This window comes from Doryrhamphus excisus, linkage group LG4 (genome assembly GCF_037039965.1).
Source record: "Doryrhamphus excisus strain RoL-2023G ecotype Guam linkage group LG4, RoL_Dexc_Guam_v1.1, whole genome shotgun sequence".
NCBI classification, from domain to species: Eukaryota; Metazoa; Chordata; class Actinopteri; order Syngnathiformes; family Syngnathidae; genus Doryrhamphus; species Doryrhamphus excisus.
The window spans coordinates 14,386,502-14,408,743 of record NC_136360.1 but is presented as its reverse complement, the minus strand read 5'-3'; the positions used below and the strand labels follow the sequence as shown (position 1 = coordinate 14,408,743).

General features: G+C 39.7%; 1 protein-coding gene across 2 annotated transcripts; it reads left to right on the top strand.

Moving 5' to 3' along the window:
• The first annotated feature begins 1,355 nt into the window (after window positions 1-1,355).
• Window positions 1,356-21,461, top strand: tbc1d23 (TBC1 domain family, member 23). 2 transcript variants are annotated; one of them, XM_058073873.2, is made up of 19 exons: window positions 1,356-1,465; window positions 5,255-5,366; window positions 5,433-5,538; window positions 7,390-7,594; window positions 7,665-7,788; window positions 7,876-8,000; window positions 9,357-9,403; window positions 9,628-9,731; window positions 9,808-9,930; window positions 10,018-10,110; window positions 11,176-11,346; window positions 11,417-11,459; window positions 11,559-11,665; window positions 11,737-11,870; window positions 13,366-13,410; window positions 15,429-15,517; window positions 15,595-15,730; window positions 16,584-16,778; window positions 19,754-21,461. In XM_058073873.2, the coding sequence occupies exons 1-19, from the start codon at window positions 1,428-1,430 to the stop codon at window positions 19,836-19,838; spliced, it is 2,082 nt and encodes a 693-aa protein (XP_057929856.2). In that variant the 5' UTR covers window positions 1,356-1,427; the 3' UTR covers window positions 19,839-21,461. The 2 variants fall into 2 exon arrangements, with proteins under 2 accessions (XP_057929856.2, XP_057929857.2); XM_058073874.2 differs by lacking the exon at window positions 13,366-13,410 and having other exon boundaries at window positions 19,754-21,460.
• The last annotated feature ends 781 nt before the right edge of the window (window positions 21,462-22,242 follow it).

Genomic DNA, 22,242 nt, shown 5'->3' with positions numbered 1-22,242 from the left:
GATGATGGTGGTGGTTCCCCTGAGGTCAAGTGTTGTCCAATAGAACGCTATTGGACAACAGCCTTATTTTCTCTTATTGTGTCTAGTATATTAGGAGTGTTAAGGTCACAATAGCAATGTTATTTGGTAATGGTAATGGTTTTATTTCATTTGAACATGCATCAGATTACAATTGAGTGCATCCCATAATCAGTTCACAGTTCCACGTGTCCAAAAGGAGTAGGAAGAAGCAAAGCTTTATTAAATCCCACCTCTCCATCTGGTACTTTTATAATCAGTAACTTACATTTGTTCACTTCCTGCTTTCCATAATACAGTTTAAGTTTTTTTTTTTTTAATAATGCACCTCGTATCGAAGTACAAGGTGATATGACCATATAATGCCATAATGGGTACCATAGTAATATGTATCAATATAGTGATATGTATAGCACATCATGACTGGTTCAAGACTCTTCATCCTTGTATTTAACAAACATCAACTGCTTGTATTGTTTCTTGAATTGGCTCATCGTTGTGCATTGTTTGAGTTCCTTACTCAACCCATTCCATAGTTTGATTCCACATACTGAAATGCTATGGCTTTTTAACGCAGTCCTAGCATATAAGTGTTTCAAATGTAGTTCTTCCCTGAGATCATATTTCTCCTCTCTTGTAGAGAAGCATTGGATGACATTTTTAGGTTATTTCATGTTGAGATGGCTCTAACAATGTTGAAAAACATATTTAGAAGGTCCTAAACATGTTTTCTACGCTCGGAATACTAAAATATTTCATTGCCGGTTTGTTGTGGAACCAATAAACCACAAGGTAATTCCATTATCATATCCATTACATTATTTGTACTATTGTACTAGTTTGAATTTATACAAAACCGTACAGTTTTAACAGTGGCTGAAAAAACAAATTAATTCAAAAACATCATAGGCACTCTAAAATGCAAACTACGGCCCGGGGGCCACATGCGGCCCACCAAGTGTTTGAATCCAGCCCGCCAGTTGCTTTTTCAGTATTTCAACTTTTAACATACAAACTGGCAACATGTCTTATTTAGTCATTTTTTTTTTAAATGTAAAATTTAGTGACATAGTTTGATGTTTAAAGTGCTCCTGAAAAAAGCCACATGAGAACATACAGCTACAATTAGACAAATCATTCAAGGAAAATGTGTGTGTTAAATACATGTTCTGGCCCCCTGGACAATTTTGTTAACTCAATGCGGCCCACGAGTCAAAATATTTGCCCACCCCTGCTAAAGGGTATGTCCATTGACAAGACAGGAATCATTTAATGTCATTTTGACGTCCAATTAAAAATGACAAATTTGAAAAGTGACGTTTTTAGTCCCGCCCTTGGTTTGGAATAACCTCTCGCGAGACTTGTGCTTCGTTGACGGCATTTGACGTGTCTCCGCCGTCAACATAATAATGGCGGATGCGGTGGAGGAAGCTGGTCAGGGCAGCTGGTGAGACAATTTGCTATTGTTTTCACAACGACGTGGTATTCCCTCACACCGCCAATGATGTTTATCCGCCTCGCTTAACGAAATTGGATGTGCAGAGACCGAAGATGAGGTTGTGTCGGTAATCCGTTTCGGCTTCTGTCACATTAGTGTTGTTTTCTACTCTCTCCACTAAGCTAGCTAGTCATAATTGGCTGCATGAGTTAACTCGTGACAGAGTCCGTACACAGACACTCGTTTATAACATTTGGGACGGTATGACAAAAATACTATTGATGAATATTCCAGTGTCATGGTAGTCACAATCCCGTATTCGAATCCGGTACAGCTAGCTGGCAGGCTAACAATGGGCTATAACTCGACCAGATAGCTGAGATTTGACTCAACTTTATTGCATGAACAATGGCCTCTGCTTGTTAGTCAGAGCGAGTAATCAATGCAGAGATCATCTTACTGCTTGCTACCGTCATCCTTGTTCTGCAGTGTGAAATAGTGAAAAGTGTGTGCGGGGGGGGGGGCATTCATTTTGATTGACACCTGTTGCGGTACTGACACACACAGCAAACGAGCTGTTTGCCCCAGACATAGCCTGTTTTTTGTTTTTTTTTAGAATGAGATGAAAATGTCCTGGTTTTCATTGACCTGGATTACGACACTTGGCTGCATTAACTGTGCATGAACCCTGAGGCTGGCTGCCTTGTGTATGGCTTTTTGGCAACACTAGTGAGGACAAGCAATATATAGGATGGATGGATAAGTCACAAAGCCAAAGAAAAAGCAAAATGCGTTCATTTTGTGCATAGAACGCCATTCACAATTGTGGCTCAAATTCTTCTCATTCTTGCAATTTTCCAAAACTTAAAAACTATTTGACATCAAGTTTTTGTGTCGTTTTATTTTTGGAATGGTTTTCATGCTGTTTTTTTATGTCTTTTGATTATAGATAGCATTTTGTGATACAGTAATCCCTTGTTTATGGTGGTTGGGTTCCAGCCTGGACCTTGTACAGTACATTGTCACAAAGCAGGATTCTGTATTTATATATTATTTTTAGAGCATAGAAAACATGTTTGCAACCTTAAAAACATGTTTTTTTTAAACATTAGAGCACGAAAGAACACCCCTATCACCCTTTTTTCCTTGCTGTCGGCTGGGGAAGACATACATGGCAGGAGCTCTGTTGACGATAGTGGAAATTACTTGTATCAAGTATTCAAATACTTGAATACAAGATCGGAACTGCTTGCCTACTCCCTCAACTTTACCTTGGACAGGTGAGAGGTACAGATTCCTTGAAATAAACTAGTGAAGTGCTGACATTCAAAACGGTTGCCGAGCAACAATGACAAACCCAAAGCAAAATGATACCGGCCCTGAAATTACGGATTCAAAATGAGAAATCGGAATCAGGTTAGTGCGGCTGTCGGATGAGAAGGAGGATGCCTCGAATCAATAAACCGTTCTAGAATCGGAAGATATTCTCAAGAATAAAGATTGTATATTATTACAATCCTTGAGGAAGGAGATGAATGCATTACAAACACTGCAATAAATTAGGTGTCAGCAATCACAAACACAGCAAGATTCTAGAAAAATAGGGCTAAATTTTGCTCGTCTGTAATCAAGATATTTAATTTTGAGTACAAATCCTCTGCCAAATGATTGCAGAGGTCTATTATGATGTCATAAACTCTATGGAAGAATGAATTACTGAGCAAAGATACCAAAGCCCTCAGAGAAGAAACAAAGGAGTTGCAAGTTGAAAACATGTCTTTGTGTGCTTCGCTTAAGGAGGTGAAAATCCTAGAATAGAAAACAGAGCATTATGCAACAATATCAAGGTTCTGCAGGGCAATAAAAGAATTGTAGGAAGACAATGCTATGTTGCGCATTGCTCTTAAGTAAACTAAAAACCTTATGAAAGAAAATAGAGCATATGCAAGGATGTTAGGGTTCTACAGGATGATATCAAGGCATTATTGGAAGACAATGCTGCCTGGTGCAGTGTTCTTAAAGAAACTAAAAACCTTATGGAAGAAAATAGAGCATATGCAAGGATATTAGGGTTCTACAGGATGATATCAAGGCATTATAGGAAGACAGTGCTGCCTTGTGTGCTGCTTTTAAGGAGGTTAAAAACCCTATGGAAGGAAATAGAGCATTATACAAGGATGTTAGGGTTCTACAGGATGATATCAAGGTATTATTGGAATTATTTTATTTTAAGGAGGCTATAAACCCTATGGAAGCTGCCTTGTGTGTTGCTCTTAGGGATGTAAAAACCCTATTGAAGAAAATAGCGCATTATGCAATATCATCAGTGTTCTCCAGGATGATGTCAAGGCACTATTGAAGGATGAGAATTCTATGTGCACCACTCTTGAGGACGAAGTAGAAGCAAAGGAAAATATCACAGAGCAAATGAAAAATATTGATGAGATGGATCAGAATGCACGAATGAACGAAGCGATCCTCACAGGGCTCCGAATTACATCCAGGCCGAAAGATAGGACAGTCCAAAACAGGAGAACCAGATGGAATGGATGTTCCTTCAACAAAGCAACAAATTGTCAAATTCCGACAATCAATAGAGGTGGATGTAGATATTAGTGGTCGGCCGATTATCAGCTCGGTCGAGGTATATCGGTAACTGATTTTTCTATATCAAGAAGTCAGTCATGTCTGTGAGAGGGAAGCACGCCAAGGGGGAGGCTGGTTAGCTAGCGTACCACATTAGTTTGACCAACTGGCACACATCACTTTGAATGAAATATAATGCGTGTAATGCACCTATTTTTTTGGGGGGGGGACCCTCCAAAAAGTGCCACGAACACTCCATTTACGTAATGTGCTTTGGGTGGTTAGGACGGTTTTCATACTTACTTTGCATTTTGTGTTCTTTTGCTCAACATCATCTTTGTGGAACCCAAGGTAGATCTTCCTGGGACTATAGTCCTCAAATATGGAATATGTATGTACTATGTATGTACAAATTATTAACTTTAAATCAGATTATCATGGTTTTCAAATTAATTAATCATGATTAATGCCAATTTTGACCGTATTTTTATTGACAGAATTTGTATCAAATTAAGAGATTCAGTCTCACCTGAAGTTAGCTGGGATAGGCTCCAGCATACCCCTACATCCTAGTGAGTATATGCAGCACAGAAGAAGGATGGAGGGTTCCTTTTAAAAGCAGATTATTTGAATCAGACATGAACTGTGCGCATGCTTTTAGTTGAACATCAAATGTTACGACAACTCTGAAACCTGCGCGGCTGCCCTGTTGTATTCAGATGCCCATCTAGTGTCGTAAATGGGAGCTGCGTTTAATCATGTTCACTTAAAGCAGCAAAAGAGAAAGGACACTAGAAAAACAAAATAAAATTACCTTTCCAGTTTAAATGTCATTTTGATTTAAACAAGAATAACAACGAAAAAATGAGATGCAGCTTTCAGGTTGTTGGGATGTTCAGGGTGTCCGTGAAAGCATCTTGCGATCTGTCTAGTGAGGAAGTGTTGCGATGACTAACGGACTTGAGATTTGTCCGTTTTAGAGTTGAGATACATAAATGGTGTTTGTATTGCACTGCTGTTGATGTGTTCAGCTCAGAACTGTCGTCATAACAGAGAGTAAAACCGCAGAGGCCTTATTGAAACAATATGGTGTCTTTGAGTAGACTTCCGGTATCAGTGTCCTGGTTTTCACTAATCCTGGTCACTCGAGCCACTATGTTTGTAAGGAGTGATTCTGAGAAGTTTTTGACGAAATGTCATTCATATTCTCAGGGACCAGGATCTAGCTGAGGCTCTGGACTCGGGAAGTTCTGACATGGAGACGGAGAAAGGCATCATCCCGGTGCAGGAGAATTCAACTCAACAAAGAGCGAAGATGTGGAAGGTAAGACCGTCATGGCACACATTGAAGAAGCAAACGACTCAACCATTGCTGGTTTTGTGTCGCCAGATCGCCCTGAATGTGTCCGGCAAAGGAGACAGTCTCTCTCCCTGGGATGGTGTCCTGGATTTACCTGAACAAACGCTCATTCACAACCGCAGTCAACAGCTGATTGGTGAGCAACTGGTGGGAAGGGTGAGATTATTGTCACCGTAATTGGTTAGGCAGTGCAAAATATGAAGTCTCCCATTCTAGTATTTCTCACTCATTTTAAACAAGGTTCAGAGGTCCCACATTGGTTTATTGGAAGTGTGTTCCGAACACGTTCCGGGAATCAGACTCAAACCCAGGCGACCATCAAGTCCCAGAAAAGCCAAGAAAGGGACATATTCACAACAATAAGACAATAACATTCACTGATATGTTGTGATAACTATGATATAACACACACATAAATGGCTTGCCATGACTGGCAAGTAAGTGGCACTAACAGTTCTTTGCACACTGCAAAATAAAATACTTTTTACCCCAACCTAATTTTACAGAACTTTGTTTTGTTGTGATTCTCATAATAATGAGTTTTGGAAAAGTATTTTTTCTTTGACATTTCAACTACCCAACTAAAATCACATCATTTTTCCTCATAATATTATGTGTTTATTTTTGTAAAAATGCCAATTTTTTCTCATCAGAATAAAACTTTCTTGTAATATTTTGACCTAATTTGACCCTAAGTTTTTTCGCTGCTGTGTAAATAATGTTCCACCTATTTCAATGTCTTGTAAATTTTGTTTTTGTAATTCTGACTTTATTCCCATAATATTTTGACATTATCCTCCTAATGCAACATCATTTTTCAAAAATGCCGACTTTATTTTATTGGTCTATTATAATATTTCAGCTTTTAAAAAAGACAGTATTTTTAATTTTTCAACTTGCTACTGAAATGACGTTATTTTTCCCTGAGCTTATTCTTGTAAAATTATGGCTTTTTCTTGTTAAGTCACAACTTTGTCTTTTAATATTTTGACTTTTATTTTTAAATACTGCTGAATTTCCAATTTTTGCTGTTTTTTTTTTTAGTTGTTATATGTTTTTACAATACAGAACAACAACCGTAGTCTGCAAATGGCCACCAGGCCACATGTTCTACACCCATGGGTTACGTGAATATGAGTAATTTCAGATGAATGTGTACAACAAAAGTACAGCATCAATTATTACCATCTACAGGAACAATCTGGTTGTGGCTTTAGTTGCCAATCTTCACTACTACTACTACTCCCACACAGGAAGCTAAATATCTGGTCAACAACATGCTGTGGAATACAGGATCACGAGTATTGATGACGCCGTAGAATTATTCAACCTGCACAGTACGTTTGTCCAATGTTATAGATGCCATGTATCACATCATACAGCGTAGTAACATTAAGGAGTGTGGTTAGCATATTTACTGAAGAAAAACGTTCCCATGTCTGTGTCTGACTAACGAATAGAAACAGCTCTGTTTAAATATGTGTAACCTGCTTTGAATTTAATTTGTTTTAACCCTCTGGTGATTTTTTTTTTTTTGACGTGACGGATTCTGAATTTACTACACTGCGGTAGTAATATTCTAATTTCAGGGTTTCATTTTGTTGAAAAAAATGTCCAATCTTAAAAATGTGCCCCCATGTTGTGGTTTGATCTATGAAAAAATCTTAACAAAGCCTTCTGGGGGAAAAATAGAATAAAAAATGAGCACAAATTTTACCTGACAAAAAATGTCCCCAGTGACCCCAATGGGTTATAAACAACTAAACCATAAAAATTGTTTGAAAAAGCGGTGTGGTTGGCGTACACATGGGTTGGATCAGAGGCCCTCGGTAGCATGTCTTTGAGGAAGGAGGCTTTTCCTTCATGATGTCATGAAAAGATTGTTTGACTTGAAAATCCAGTGTTTTCTTCAAAGTGGAGCAAACACATGAGGGAAATGAGAGATCGTCATGTGATAATCCTACATTTGCTTGCTTCCCCCGTTCAGACCAGCTGGAAGCATCCGAGGGAGAGAGGACGGGCATGGTGTCCGACGTGGAGGCGGTCATCACGTTCTACTGCAAGTCACGGAACATCAGCTTCACCTCGGAGCTGAGCTGGCCACACCTCCTCAAACCGCTACTGGCTCTTCGGCTGCCACGGAGCGACCTGTACAACTGCTTCTACGCCGTCATGAACAAGCACATCCCACGGTGAGCCTCCTCACACCGTCCAGGCATAAACTAACATGTAACTAACTTTTTTTTTTTTTTTTTCCAAAAGGGAATGTGTGCCCAAAGGCCACCCCTTCCACCTGTACAGGCTGCTCCTTCAGTACCATGAGCCAGAACTCTGCTCCTTCTTGGATACCAAAAAGATCACGCCTGACTCGTACGCCATCAACTGGGTGTGTTTGAATTTCTGGAATTCTTGCTTCTCTTTGGCACACTTTAATCATGAATGATGATGATAATGACTCCTCTTTCCCTCACAGCTGGGCAGCCTGTTCTCCAGCCACTGCACACCCGAGGTCACCCAGGCTTTGTGGGACTCCTACCTCCAGCAGGCTGACCCTTTCCTCATCTTCTTCCTCATGCTAGTCATCCTCGTCAATGCCAAGTAGGTTTTCTGGAGGCTTGGCTCTTTCCTGCCACAGTAAATCCTTGTTTATTATGTTAGAGGGTTCTCGCGTGAATGAATGTTTGGTGGGGGGCGAATGGACCGCCACAATATATAATATAATATAATATAATATAATATAATATAATATAATATAATATAATATAATATAATATAATATAATATAATGTATTTTTTGTTATTGTTTTATATTGTATGTAATTTGATTTTAATTATTTTTTTTCCATTTTAAATATATTTTTTGTTTGTTTATGAGAATTCATTTAATTATATTAAATTGTTATATTGTAATCTTATACTATAATTTAATTATAGTACGTTGTTCATTCATTCATTTTCTACCGCTTATCCTCACGGGGGTGGCGGGGGTGCTGGAGCCTATCCCAGCTGTCTTCGGGCAAGAAGCGGGGTACACCCTTGACTGGTGGCCAGCCAATCACAGGGCACATATAGACAAACAACCATTCACACTCACATTCATACCTATGGACAATTTGGAGTCGCCAATTAAGCTAGCATGTTTTTGGAATGTGGGAGGAAGCCGGAGTCCCCCGAGAAAACCCACGCATGCACGGGGAGAACATGCAAACTCCACACAGAGATGGCCGAGGGTGGAATTGAACTCTGGTCTCCTAGCTGTGAGGCCTGCATGCTAACCACTCGTCCGCAGTATTGTGCACTTGCACAATAGAAGAGATGATGGCTAGTTTTAAGCCGTAAAAAAGTGCAATTTGATAAAAGCTCGGCATGCATCTTTCCCATGTATTAAAGCCCTCCTCGGGAAGGAGGAAGTGGAAAAGCATGGAGGAGTGCAGCATGCAGAAGGTTCCTCATTGAAGGGAAATTTTAACGCGCTCAGACGTGCACACACACACAGTTGAGTTCCAAGTGTGAAAATTGTAAATAGTTCATAGTGGTATATTTGTAAATAAATTAAAAGAAACATTTGGCTAAATATATATGTCTAAATTTGTGCCAAAGTTGTGCTTGAAATGTATCTTTTCTCTTTTTGTTGGGAACTGATATTTTGCTGAAACTTAACTGTGTTCTACTGCTGATTAAAGAACGAAAAAAGGTAGTAACAAACTTTTTTCCTGATGAAAGGTGAGATTCTCATCTTTCTTTTGGCATTTGGCATGTTCTATATATAGCCATAGAACACAATATTCACAATATATGTGCCTTGAAAGATCAGTCAAAATTCTCTAAAATGGCCAATTCTGGTAGTGAAAATTTTATATAATTGAATTAATATAATTCATCTTAATAATACATATGAATAATTAATATACAAATTATGATCTAATATACTAAATGTTGGTTTTCTTCCCGTAGAGAGACCATCCTTGCCCGAGAAGGAGACAACAAGGAGGACATCATCAGTAAGTTGCCTTCACGCGAGTTTAGTAAACCCTGGTGGTCCTCTGTTTACCACGTACTGTGTTTACCAACCACAGCCCGCCACAAAAAAATAAAAATATGGAAAGAGTGATATAGGTAAAAAATCTGACTTGCACAAGGAAAGAAAGCCATTGGTAGCCCACCTGTAAGGACCACCTGTATGTCCTGACTGGGTATCATGTGAAAGGACTGCATTGTCTCATAGAAATGCTGGAAGAATCTCCATCCCTGCTGGAGGCTGAAGATATTGAGGATCTATTTTCTCTGGCGCAGTACTACCAGAGCAAGACCCCTCTGTCGCTCAGGAAGGTTGGGCTCCTCTTCTTCGAGATTTACCGCCCATGACTAGCCTTGATGCTGAGTGGCTGTTTTTCTCTCTTTCCAGATGAACCAGAACCTGTTTGGTAGCAGCCTGGTGGCTCTGAAAGAGGAGGACATCAACTTGAGTCAGGCGCTGTGCCTCCCTGTGTCCGTCCCTGAAATCCTGCAGGCCAACCAGCTGCAGCAGGTCACCGAGCGTCAAACTCTTTGAGCTTCCTCTACACGCACAAGCAGCTGGCGCTCATGTGTGCTCACATCAGACTTGTCTCCTCAGGATGGGGTGCGTTTCTTCGTGGTGGATTGCAGGCCGGCTGAGCAGTACAATGCCGGGCATCTGTCCACAGCCTTCCATCTGGATTCTGATCTTGTGAGTAGCGGTGTCCAGATTACAACATGGGTGTCCAAAGTGCGGCCTACTGGCCATTTGCTGGCTGCACTTGGCACTTTCTAAAAATATAATTACTAAACTGAAGAAAAAAACATTAAAAAACGGCACAAATTGAAAAAAAAAGTTTTTTACAAGAATAAAGTCACAAGTTCATGAGAATAAGGTCATAATATTATGGGGGGGGGCATATTTTCAGTTGTATAAAATTTGTTGTAAGTTGTGGAAGACGTTAAGAGAATAAAGTCAAATTATGGGAATAAAGTCATAATTATGAGAAGAATGAGAAGAAGAACATTAAAAAAGATGTGGTTGAAAATGTTGCAAAATTAATAATAAATTTACAAGAGGGCGGTACGGCGGACGAGTGGTTAGCACGCAGACCTCACAGCTAGGAGGACCAGGGTTCAATTCCACCCTCGGCCATCTCTGTGTGGAGTTTGCATGTTCTCCCCGTGCATGCGTGGGTTTTCTCCGGGTACTCCGGTTTCCACCCACATTCCAAAAACATGCTAGGTTAATTAGCCTTCCAAATTGTCCATAGGTATGAATATGAGTGTGAATGGTTGTTTGTCTATATGTGCCCTGTGATTGGTTGGTGACCAGTCCAGGGTGTACCCCGCCTCTTGCCCGAAGACACCTGGGATAGGCTCCAGCACCCCCGCGACCTTTGGGAGGAAAAAGCGGTAGAAAATGAATGAATGAATAAATTTACAAGAATAAAGTAAAAATATTAAGAGAAAACATTTTATTTTTAAAGTCACAATATTATGAGAAACAGACAAACGTTGTAATTTTTGCTACTGTGTTACCACGCTAGCCAACACTGTTGTGATCACACGGGTCATTGCTGGATAGACGTGATGGGGGGCAATCAGGAATTGACTGCTTGTATTAGAATGGCAATATCGGAGGTTTGAATCCAATATTGTTTTTTCCATTTTCTAATATAGGCTCAATAATATCAATCTTGGACGGGGACATCCTTACTTGAGTGTTCTCTGCTAGTCAATTTGAGAGCGGCGTAACATCCATGTATCTTTACAGATGCTCCAGAACCCATCAGAGTTTGCCCTCTCTGTGAAGTCCCTCTTGGAGGCCCAGAAGCAGTCTCTGGAGTCGGGCTCCATCGCCAGTGGAGAGCACCTGTGCTTCATGGGAAGTGGCCGAGAGGAGGAGGACATGTACATGAACATGGTGCTGGCCCACTTCCTGCAGGTGAGATGCTCACAAAGGGGTGTAAATACTTCCATGAGTCTTGTTGCTCAATTAAAGCTTTGTGTTGCAGAAAAACAAAGAATATGTGAGCATTGCTAAGGGGGGATTTATGGGTGAGTGTAACCCTGAAAAGAGCCTACATTGAAAATGTCTTTGAAAGTGTGGATGTGATATGGTCTTCTGACCCATTGACGCTTATATGGTCCCTCCAGCCTTGCAGCAGCACCTGGTGGACATGAACGTGGAGGGACTGGACTCGTCTTACATCCACTGGATCGTCAGCACGTCAGGTTCTCACAGCAGCCTCAGCTCGGCAGACGTATGTTTTGTAGAATTTTCATGCGCTGAAATGGAGGAAGGTGATGAATCCACGCTGTCTGTCCAATCCAGGGAGACTCTCTGAGCGACAGCAAAGGTGTCAAGTCTTTGGTCAACAAGATGACCTTCGCTCTCAAGTCCAAGTCGGTGAACGTGAAGGAGAAGATGATCAGCTTCATTGAGAACACGTCCACCCCTGTAGACAGGTGAGAATGTAGATAGAATGTTTCCTTACAACAGGGGTGTCCAAAGTGCAGCCCGGGGGCCATTTGTGGCCCAGCCTTGTTTGTTTTTATTGGCCCACTGCACATTTAAAAAATATAATTTAACAAGAAAACAAAAAAATAAACGACAACAAAAATAGAAAACTCAGCAGTCATTTTTCAAGAATAAAGTCCAAACACTAAGAGAAAAAAGTTGTAATTTTAGGAGTATATCATAATGATGACAAATGTCATTTAATAGCATAAAGTTGAAATATTTAAGAGAGACATTTTTTAAAAACTAAAACACAAACTAGTGTTTATTAGAAGTTTGGGTAGTGTTTTAAATCATGAAAACAGAGCAAGATGCTGCAACTATTACATGTTATCATCAGTGTACGTGTTAATGCATGATCACAGCATAGATATCAAACCATGCTATGTTGTTAGGTTTTTAGAGGGCTTCATAGTTGAGATAGGTGTATCTCAATGACAGCACTGTGAGAGCTGATATGAACTTGTTTTCTCATGTTATAATGCACAGAAAAGGGAAAGAAATGTGTTCATGTTTCACATAAGGATTGGAAATGATGGGCAAAATAAAGTGCAATTCCCCCCTTTTGTTAAGAAGACAATATAAAGTTGTCAATTTTGGAAAATTATGTTGGGAGAAAGTTATAATATTGTGGGTGAAAATGAAGTCAAAGATTGTTTTAGAACAGGGGTTCCCAAACTTTACCAACTCAGGGCCCACATGAAAATCAAAAAAATGTCCTATAAACAGTACATAGATGAAATGCTGCGTTCTCAGAGCACTTAACTTAATAATAATAATTAATAATAATAATAATAAGCAGAATAATTGATGTTATTAACATTAATTAATAATAATAGTAATAATTGAATATCTTAATTATTTTATACATTATTGTTATTACTGTTATTATTATTGTTACTATTGTTATTGTTATTATTATTAAGATTGAGGATTGAAATGAAAGCAGGGGGATAAAGGAAGCCCAAACTTTTAATCTGTGGTGTTCACACAAGAGAGAATTAATTCTCATACTTTTTTTTTTAATCGTGCAATAGATATTTTACAATAAAAGTAATATTTGCAAAAATAAATCACATTTTTAATGACCTCTCCTGGCCCACCTGCAGTATCACCACGGCCCACACTTTGGGAATCAGTGTTTTAGAAGGAAGTTGAAATATCTAGAAATTTAAAAGAAAATCAAGTTCATGCTAATAGACTTTTTTCACAAAGCTGAGATGCAGTTTCATATTGAAAAATATATAACTTCTTATCTTTACAAAAAATCAAAGTTGCATCCATTTTTCACTATGTGGCCCTCAGTGGAACATTTGGACGCCCCTGCCTTACAAGTAAAACCTTTGTTTTGTTGCCATCTACATCCCTCAATCTATAACGATGCATAGTTTGTATGTTCCCTCGCCAACACTTAATATATTCACCGTGCCTTGTACCTTATAGAATAACTTTCAATCTGCCCTGGCCAGACAAGGTGATTCCTGATAGGTAAGCTCTGGCTACCTGGTTTGTCAGCCACAGCATGCCAACATGGCTGTTCTGGTGTCACATTAATGCATGTAGCATCCATGCCTTGAATAACCCTCACACACACACACACACACACACATGCTAGTCATGCTTTCACTAACGCCACATCATCGTGCTCAAGTTGCTGTTAGGCTTGTGCAGGGCAACATTTATTCATCCTCACACGCCCTACCATTGCCTTCTTTTCTAGTTTGTAGTTTTCTAGTTCAGTTGTCCGACACATAGAAGAAGGACCTTCACCTTTTCCTTGGCCAAGCACATCACCGTAACAGTCTGTCTTTCCATTTCATTTTTGTTGCTCTACCTCACTTTCCCAAACTTTTTCAGCCCAGTTCGATCAGGGCTTATAACGATGTAACGATGGCCCGGGTTAAAACAAAATTCGGGCAAGTAAATCCAATATTTTTTAAAAGCGGTTCTTGTTGGGTGTTGGTAAAACACGGACTGCGTAATTCCGGTGGTAATTTGCAAACCAATCCTTGCAAATCTTGAAATGGACCAATCAGAATCGTTTATTTAGACCGCGGACTGTGGACTACAGACCCGTTTTACCCACACCCGTTCTTGTTCGCGATCAACCAATCAGCGATCGTTTGACTACGAAAAAACATCTATCATGGCGTCCCTGCCAACATGGTATAATTCTTCAACAACTTCTGAAGGAAAACAGCAAAAAGTGATGAACCAGTGCCTCCTAAACGAGTATTTTATTAGCGGCAGCAAATCAAATGATGGCACAGGTGAGTGAATCACATTGCTGTGACAATTTGAAGTGGTCACAATGAAACACCACCGATTAGATCCAATACCAAGTGCTGATTTTGCACGAGCTACAAAATCTAGCGCTTCCATTTCTCTGTATTTTTCTCACCTTTGCTTCACAAATTATTGTTTGACCATTGAGCATTTTTTTTCTGGATTAAAAACACTTTACTAGTACACCAATGTGTCTATTCAATAATGTTTCGTTGTGATGCACAACTTATAAATATCACTGCTTACTACGACTACCATGTGTAAGGTAGTATGGCATGCCATGTTAACATACATCTCCACAATTTTTCAGACATTCCTCCAAATACAATACGTCAGTACTATTATCTGATTAATTATCAGCATATATTGATATATGATATCATTATGGCAGTCTTTTCATTTTACATGGGGCAAGTTCTAGCAAGTAGTTCTCACCTTAAGAATTTCCCATGGGCAAGTAATTTTTGTTTTTAATGTAGAGCCCTGTAGATGTTGGCTTATTTCCCCCAGAACACCAACCATTGCTCAAATACTTTCTCCAGTATTGCCGTAGCATTGATGTAAACCGTGGACTCTTGGAATCTGAATTGTTTGGCAGTGGAATGACACTGAAGGTCCACCTTTCAGGTCAACAAGAACCCAGAGTGGAATAAAATGGGCCCATAGGGGACCTAATCAGCAGTGCTGCTGCTGGTTTACAGCCAAGTACTGCACATTCTGTATCAATTTCCACATACGAAATCACAGTTTCAAAATCACAATTCCGATAATCAACAAAATGAATAACAGTATAGTCTTATGCTCATCACTACTATTAACACTGTTACAGTAGATCCTGCTATTTGCAGGGGATGCATTCCCACACCACCAGCTAAAAAGAGAACAAACTACAGTAAAAAAATAAAAAAAAAATGATCCAATGAGGCGAGATTACTCGTACTGTGCAGGAGAACAAATAAAGAGCTCCTTTCTGTGATGTCTCCGTGATGACATTTCTAATGCCAATTGTAGCAAATATTCCGCAATGAACCATTACTACAGGAAAGGTGTGTTTTCTGCAGGAAACTAACTCCGTGTTCAGCCGAGGGCTTTTAATTTCTCCACGCAGCTCTGAGGTCTTCATCAGCCATTGCAGTCTGTTCACCAATTTTCCGCGTGCATGAAAAAAACAAACGCTGATGTCTGCTTCCCACCCGCTGATGTTGTCGTTTGCCTTGCAGACATGTCAGCAGCAGCGACAGAGTAGGCAAACCTTACCGGGGGGTGAAGCCCGTTTTCAGTATTGGTGATGAAGAGGAGTATGACACAGGTGAAGCCCTCTATCACAGCCACGCTGTAACGCTTTCATCAGCGTCTGATTGACGGGAGACTCTTCTTTGCTTTCAGATGAGATTGACAGTTCGTCCATGTCGGATGACGACAGGAAGGAGATTGTCAACATCCAGACCTGGATCAACAAACCGGACGTGAAGCATCACATCCCTTGCAACGAGGTCAAAGAAACCGGTCACATGTTCCCCAGGTCAGCCAATGAAAGACATGCATTGTAAATGGGGGGTGCACAATAATTATCTGGTCCATATGAGGGGCATTATGTCATACCAATGTGATGTGGTAGCAGTAATGATATTTGACATCATGATATTTGATTGGGACAAATCCACGGGTACAATTTGTCAAATCCAACATTGAGTCCTTCATGGTGGGCACAAACGAGAAGCACAAACTTAAAGGAGAAGAATTCTATGAGTAACATTATTTCCTGTGTAGAAAGTGACTCACTTGACCATCCTCCAATAGTGACTTCTTAATGATGCAATATGTGCAAGGACTGCAATCTGACAGTATTTGCAGGGGACTGTTGAACCTGCATAACTGGCCATGATGCATTTACAAAATGTGATAATATGCATATAAAAATTTTATGAATTTTAAAAATTTTATGCATATGAAATTTTATTTCATTTTCTACCGCTTTTCCTCACAAGGGAAGCCTATCCCAGCTGTCTTCGGGTGAGAGGCGGGGTACACCCTGGACTGGTGGCCAGCCAATCACAGGGCACATATAGACAAACAACCATTCACACTCACATTCATACCAATGGACAATTTGGCGTCGCCAATTAACCTAGCATGTTTTTGGAATGTGGGAGGAAACAGGAGTACCCGGAGAAAACCCACGCATGCACGGGGAGAACATGCAAACTCCACACAGAGATGGCCGAGGGTAGAATTGAACTCGGGTTTCCGAGCTGTGAGGCCTGCGTGCTAACCACTCGGCTATATAAAAAAATATGGGACCTTCACTGTTGTCCAGTGCAAACGTTTTTTTTTACAGACCAGAGTTAGTCTTCACTGTTGTTTTTGATTTCCAGCCACTTGCTCATCACGGCAACTCACATGTACTGCCTCCGCGAGATCGCCGCCAGGAAAGGCTTTGCTTACATTCAGTCCAGGCAAGCGCTGAGCACCGTGGTGAAGATCACATCCAAGAAGAAGCACCCAGAGCTCATCACCTTCAAGTTTGGAAGCAACAACTCGGCCGGAGTGGAGATCTCAGCGGTGGAACGGTACGATTCCATTTGTTACTGTTCAGCCGGTTTGTACTAGACGACCACCTTAATTTTTTGGTTTCATTTCCTGCAGTGACAACCGCATGTCCTTGCGCTTTATGACATGCCTGGGCACAGTAATTTCTTGGTTCATGTGCGAGTGAATTTCTTGCACTGTACAGCACTGCCTGTACAGTACAATGTACAATGTCATAATATTATCATATGATCATTGATGATCAATGATCATTTAGTGTCACAGACTTGACATTTTAAAGAAAAAAAAAATACATTTTTTTAAAAGCCATAATATGAGGTTTTTGGAAAATAGGTTGGGGAAAAGTCCAATTATTATAGGAATAAAGTCATAATATTCCAAACAGAAAATTGGTGTTTATTTAAAAGAACATTGAATATTTTAGTTAATGAATAATCATCATATAATAAAAAAAACATGAGAAATGGGGGGAAAGGAGCAAAGGGTGAAGATGGTACAAAGAGGATTATTTGCCTCTAGAACAGGGTTCCCAAACTTTACCAACTCAGGGCCCACTTGAAAATCTAAAAAAATGTACGCGGCCCACCTTTGTCCTATAAACAGTACATACAGTGAAGAAAATAAGTATTTGAACACCCTGCTATTTTGCTATTTCTCCCACTTAGAAATCATGGAGGGGTCTGAAATTTTCATCGTAGGTGCATGTCCACTGTGAGAGAGATAAACTAAAAAGAAAAATCCAGAAATCACAATGCATGATTTTTTAACAATTTATTTGTGTGATACAGCTGCAAATAAGTATTTGAACACCTGAGAAAATGAATGTTAATATTTGGTACAGTAGCCTTTGTTTGCTATTACAGAGGTCAAACGTTTCCTGTAGTTTTTCACCAGGTTTGCACACACTGCAGGAGGGATCTTGGCCCACTCCTCCACACAGATCTTCTCTAGATCAGTCAGGTTTCTGGGCTGTCGCTGAGAAACACGGAGTTTGAGCTCCCTCCAAAGATTTTCGATTGGGTTCAGGTCTGGAGACTGGCTGGGCCATGCTAGAACCTTGATATGCTTCTTACGGAGCCACTCCTTGGTTTTCCTGGCTGTGTGCTTCGGGTCGTTGTCGTGTTGGAAGACCCAGCCACGACCCATCTTCAATGCTCTGACAGAGGGAAGGAGGTTGTTCCCCAAAATCTCACAATACACGGCCCCAGTCATCCTCTCTTTAATGCAGTGCACTCGTCCTGTCCCATGTGCAGAAAAACACCCCCAAAGCATGATGCTACCACCCCCATGCTTCACAGTAGGGATGGTGTTCTTCGGATTGTACTCTTCATTCTTCTTCCTCCAAACACGCTTATTGGAATTATGACCAAAAAGTTCTATTTTGGTCTCATCTGACCATAAAACTTTCTCCCATGACTCCTCTGTATCATCCAAATGGTCATATGCAAACTTAAGACGGGCCTTGACATGTGCTGGTTTAAGCAGGGGAACCTTTCGTGCCATGCATGATTTCACATCATGACGTCTTAGTGTATTACCTACAGTAACCTTGGAAACGGTGGTCCCAGCTCTTTTCAGGTCATTGACCAAGTCCTGTCGTGTAGTTCTGGGCTGATTCCTCACCTTTCTTAGAATCATTGAGACCCCACGAGGTGATATCTTGCATGGGGCTCCACTCCGATTGAGATTGACCGTCATGTTTAGCTTCTTCCATTTTCTAATGATAGCTCCAACAGTGGACCTTTTTTCACCAAGCTGCTTGGTAATTGCTCCGTAGCCCTTTCCAGCCTTGTGGAGGTGTACAATTTTGTCTCTGGTGTCTTTGGACAGCTCTTTGGTCTTCGCCATGTTACAAGTTAAAGTCTTACTGATTGTATGGGGTGGACAGGTGTCTTTATGCAGCTAACGACCTCAAACAGGTGCATCTGATTCAGGATGATACATGGAGTGCAGGTGGACTTCTAATGGGCAGACTAACAGGTCTTTCAGGGTCAGAATTCTAGATGATACACAGGTGTTCAAATACTTATTTGCAGCTGTATCACACAAATAAATTGTTAAAAAATCATGCATTGTGATTTCTGGATTTTTCTTTTTAGTTTATCTCTCTCACAGTGGACATGCACCTACGATGAAAATTTCAGACCCCTCCATGATTTCTAAGTGGGAGAAATAGCAAAATAGCAGGGTGTTCAAATACTTATTTTCTTCACTGTAGATGAAATGATGCGTTCTCAGAGCACTTAACTCAATAATAATAATAATAAAATTATTATTATTGTTATTATTAATAATAATCCTGAATCTTAAAAAATATAATATTAATAATAATTATAATATTAAGATTGAGGATTGAAATGAAAGCAGGGGGATAAAGGAAGCCCAAATTTTTAATCTGTGGTGTACACAAAAGACTTAATTCTCATACTTTTCATAACTGCATTCAAGACTGGTATGATGACCAGAGAGCTATGTTCCAATTACAAACTGTATAAGGTTCCTAAAATATTGACAGGTCAATAACACTCAATAGGTTATTACTCAGGCCTATAAATATGTATTTCTAAATCATGCAATAAATATTTTGCAATAAAAATAATTGAAAAAATAATATTTGCAAAAATGAATCCTATTTTTAATGACCTCTCATGGCCCACCAGAGGGCCGCGGCGCACACTTTGGGAATCACTGCTCTATAACAAGACTGTGATGCATTACTTAGCATATCTGAAAGCATCACAGTGGTGATGTGGCCCTCACTGGAAACACGTTTGGTCACCCCTAGTGTAAACATTGTCCCTTCACTCTGACTTTGTTGTCTTTTTTTTAATTTAATGTTAGTTTCTCAGATGATTGCTCCCTCACAAATAGCGCTAATAGCACTTACTCCTGATGATGCAACGTATAGCCCACGTTCATGTTGTGGTCAATGTGGTGTATGGTTTTTATAGCATTGCTCCAACATTATACACTGAACCGTCTTCCCTCCCTGCAGATATTTGATACCCAATGCGGGTGACGCCACCAAGGTGATCAAGCAGCAGATCATGAAAGTCCTGGATGCGCTGGAGAGCTCCTAAAATGAAACACGGACGCACGGCCTGGCGTGGCTGACACGTACTGCTGGAATCCTCTCCAGAACGATGCGGTGTGGTGTTGTGGGCTGGGGTGCCACACCGCTGACTGCACAACAGTGGGGGGGCAGCGGGAAACACTCCCATAGTCATGGCACAGCCCTCTTACGCTAAGTTATGAAATCTGTAATATATACGTACATATATATATATTGGATATCCTATATTTTGTTTTTTTTTTGGTTAATGATGAAAACATGACAGTATAATTCCACTTTGGATGCTCCCCTCTGGCCTTAACGTGGTGTACCAACTGACCAATGCTTTCATGTTTCAGTTTCACTCCTGTCACGTCTCTACATCGTTTTATTTAAGAGACGGTGTTAGCCATTATAGACTGCAGAATTAGTCAACCTGATTGTGGCTCCTGTAGATTACAAGCAACGACAACAAAAAGCAGGAGTGAGGGTTAGCGCCACCATCAAGTCATTACAGGAATGTTTACAGTATCACTTTTATTCACTTTTACCCCAAAACCCCACCCCAACTGGATATTTGAAGGCACTGTGGTTTCGCAGGATTTGTATTACTTGGCCTGTGGTGAGTTTGCTTTAAAAAAAAAAAAAAAAGTTGGAGTTGTTCAGCAGGCAGCCTTAAGTAGGATTTGTACATACGTAATATATACTGCTCAAAGCATATCTTCAGTTTTGCAGTTTTGTCGGGAGATGACTTAATTGCTTTTGTTTGCATTCAGCCATGCTAAAATAACCTCACCTTGTTGCAATCATGTAGCTTCAATCCGACAGTGTCCTTCTTTTGTTCCCTCTTATGAAAGACGGTTTAATAATTGGCTTTAGCAGCACTTTTTATTTCGACTTGGTTGATCTTCAGCCTGGTCTGTTGTTCATTAAAGATCCTAAGCAATAACTCCAATCTTTCACAGCATTCCAGTGTTACCAATGCATTGTGTTGTAAATCGGTGATACTTTCAGGATTTCAACAGGCTGAGAGAAAGTGTACACCAATGGTTTAATAAACATCACTGGCTTAGGATGTTACCACTAGTCAGGGGGGGCAAAATGCAACATTGCACCTTACTGTATGTACCGCTATTATTTTGTAAGCATTTTCCTGGTTTTAATAAATGAAAGTGATATGACTGCAGCAAAGGGCAGTTTGATGAAATGTTGACGTAGCATAATATTTCTTTTGTTTGAGGCACTGTTTTTATATGCACAAAACTCACACCTGTTTATTTCATCTACATACAGGAGTAGTGTATACAAACGTTTTCCAGCAAGGGCCACATAGCCAAGATGAGACATTGATGTTTTGTAAAGCAACACGTGTAGATATGCTAACAAGTGATACAATGTGGAAAAAGTGTTTGCTCAACACAAAATGCAGTTTTTAAATGAAACCCAAACTTACATGGACCTGTGTGAAAACATGAACAAAACATTGATGGTCTGAGGAAGTTGAACTTTTTGGCCTAGTCCAAGTCCTGACCTGAATCCTATTGAGATGCTGTGGCATGACCTTAAAAAGGCTTCATGCTGGAAAACCCTCCAAAGTGGCTGAATGACAATCCAGCAAAGATGAGTGGACCAAAATTTCTCCTATATTCTCCTATATTTTCTTGTAAGTTTTTCTGCAACCTAAATTTCCAAAAATTACTCATAATATCTTGACATTAAAATGTTATTTTGACATTTTCCCCTCTCATATTATGTTATTCCAACTGTTTTGTTAGATAACATTTTTCTCTTAATATTTGGATTATTCTTGTAAAAGCACTGCTGATTTTTCTCTTCATATATTAAAAGATTACTGCTTTTTAAACTTTATAAACTTTTTCTCACTTTACGATATAAAATTCTATCTTTTTTATCATTAAATTTAAACTTTTTAACTTTTTTTAATCTAGTCATGTAAAATATTTACTGCTGTTCACATTTTTTACATTTCCAACTATTTAAACTTTCTTCTTGTAATGACTTCATACCTATATATTTTTTTACTTTATATTCTCCAACTTTTGTTCCTAATTTTTTATGAATTACAACCTTTTTTTCACCTCATATTACTACTTAAATGGCATTTTCCCCTTATATCTTTGGAAAATTCAAACTTTACAACTTTTTTCTTGTAATATTTTGAATTTATTCATGTGTTATTCATGTATGCTGTATTTTGTTGGTTTGTGTTAACTAACACCAGGCCGCACTAACCACTAGTACCACTAGTTATACAGTAATGATTGATTGAAGTCGCCAATGAGGAAACTCCAAATCTCGCACAGAAACGCGATTGGCGGGCACTCTTCCGCCCCCTTCGCCAAGACTTCCTTTCTAATTTCAAATTAAAGCTAATTCTCCTTACGTAAGTAAAAACGTAACCACTTAAGGTA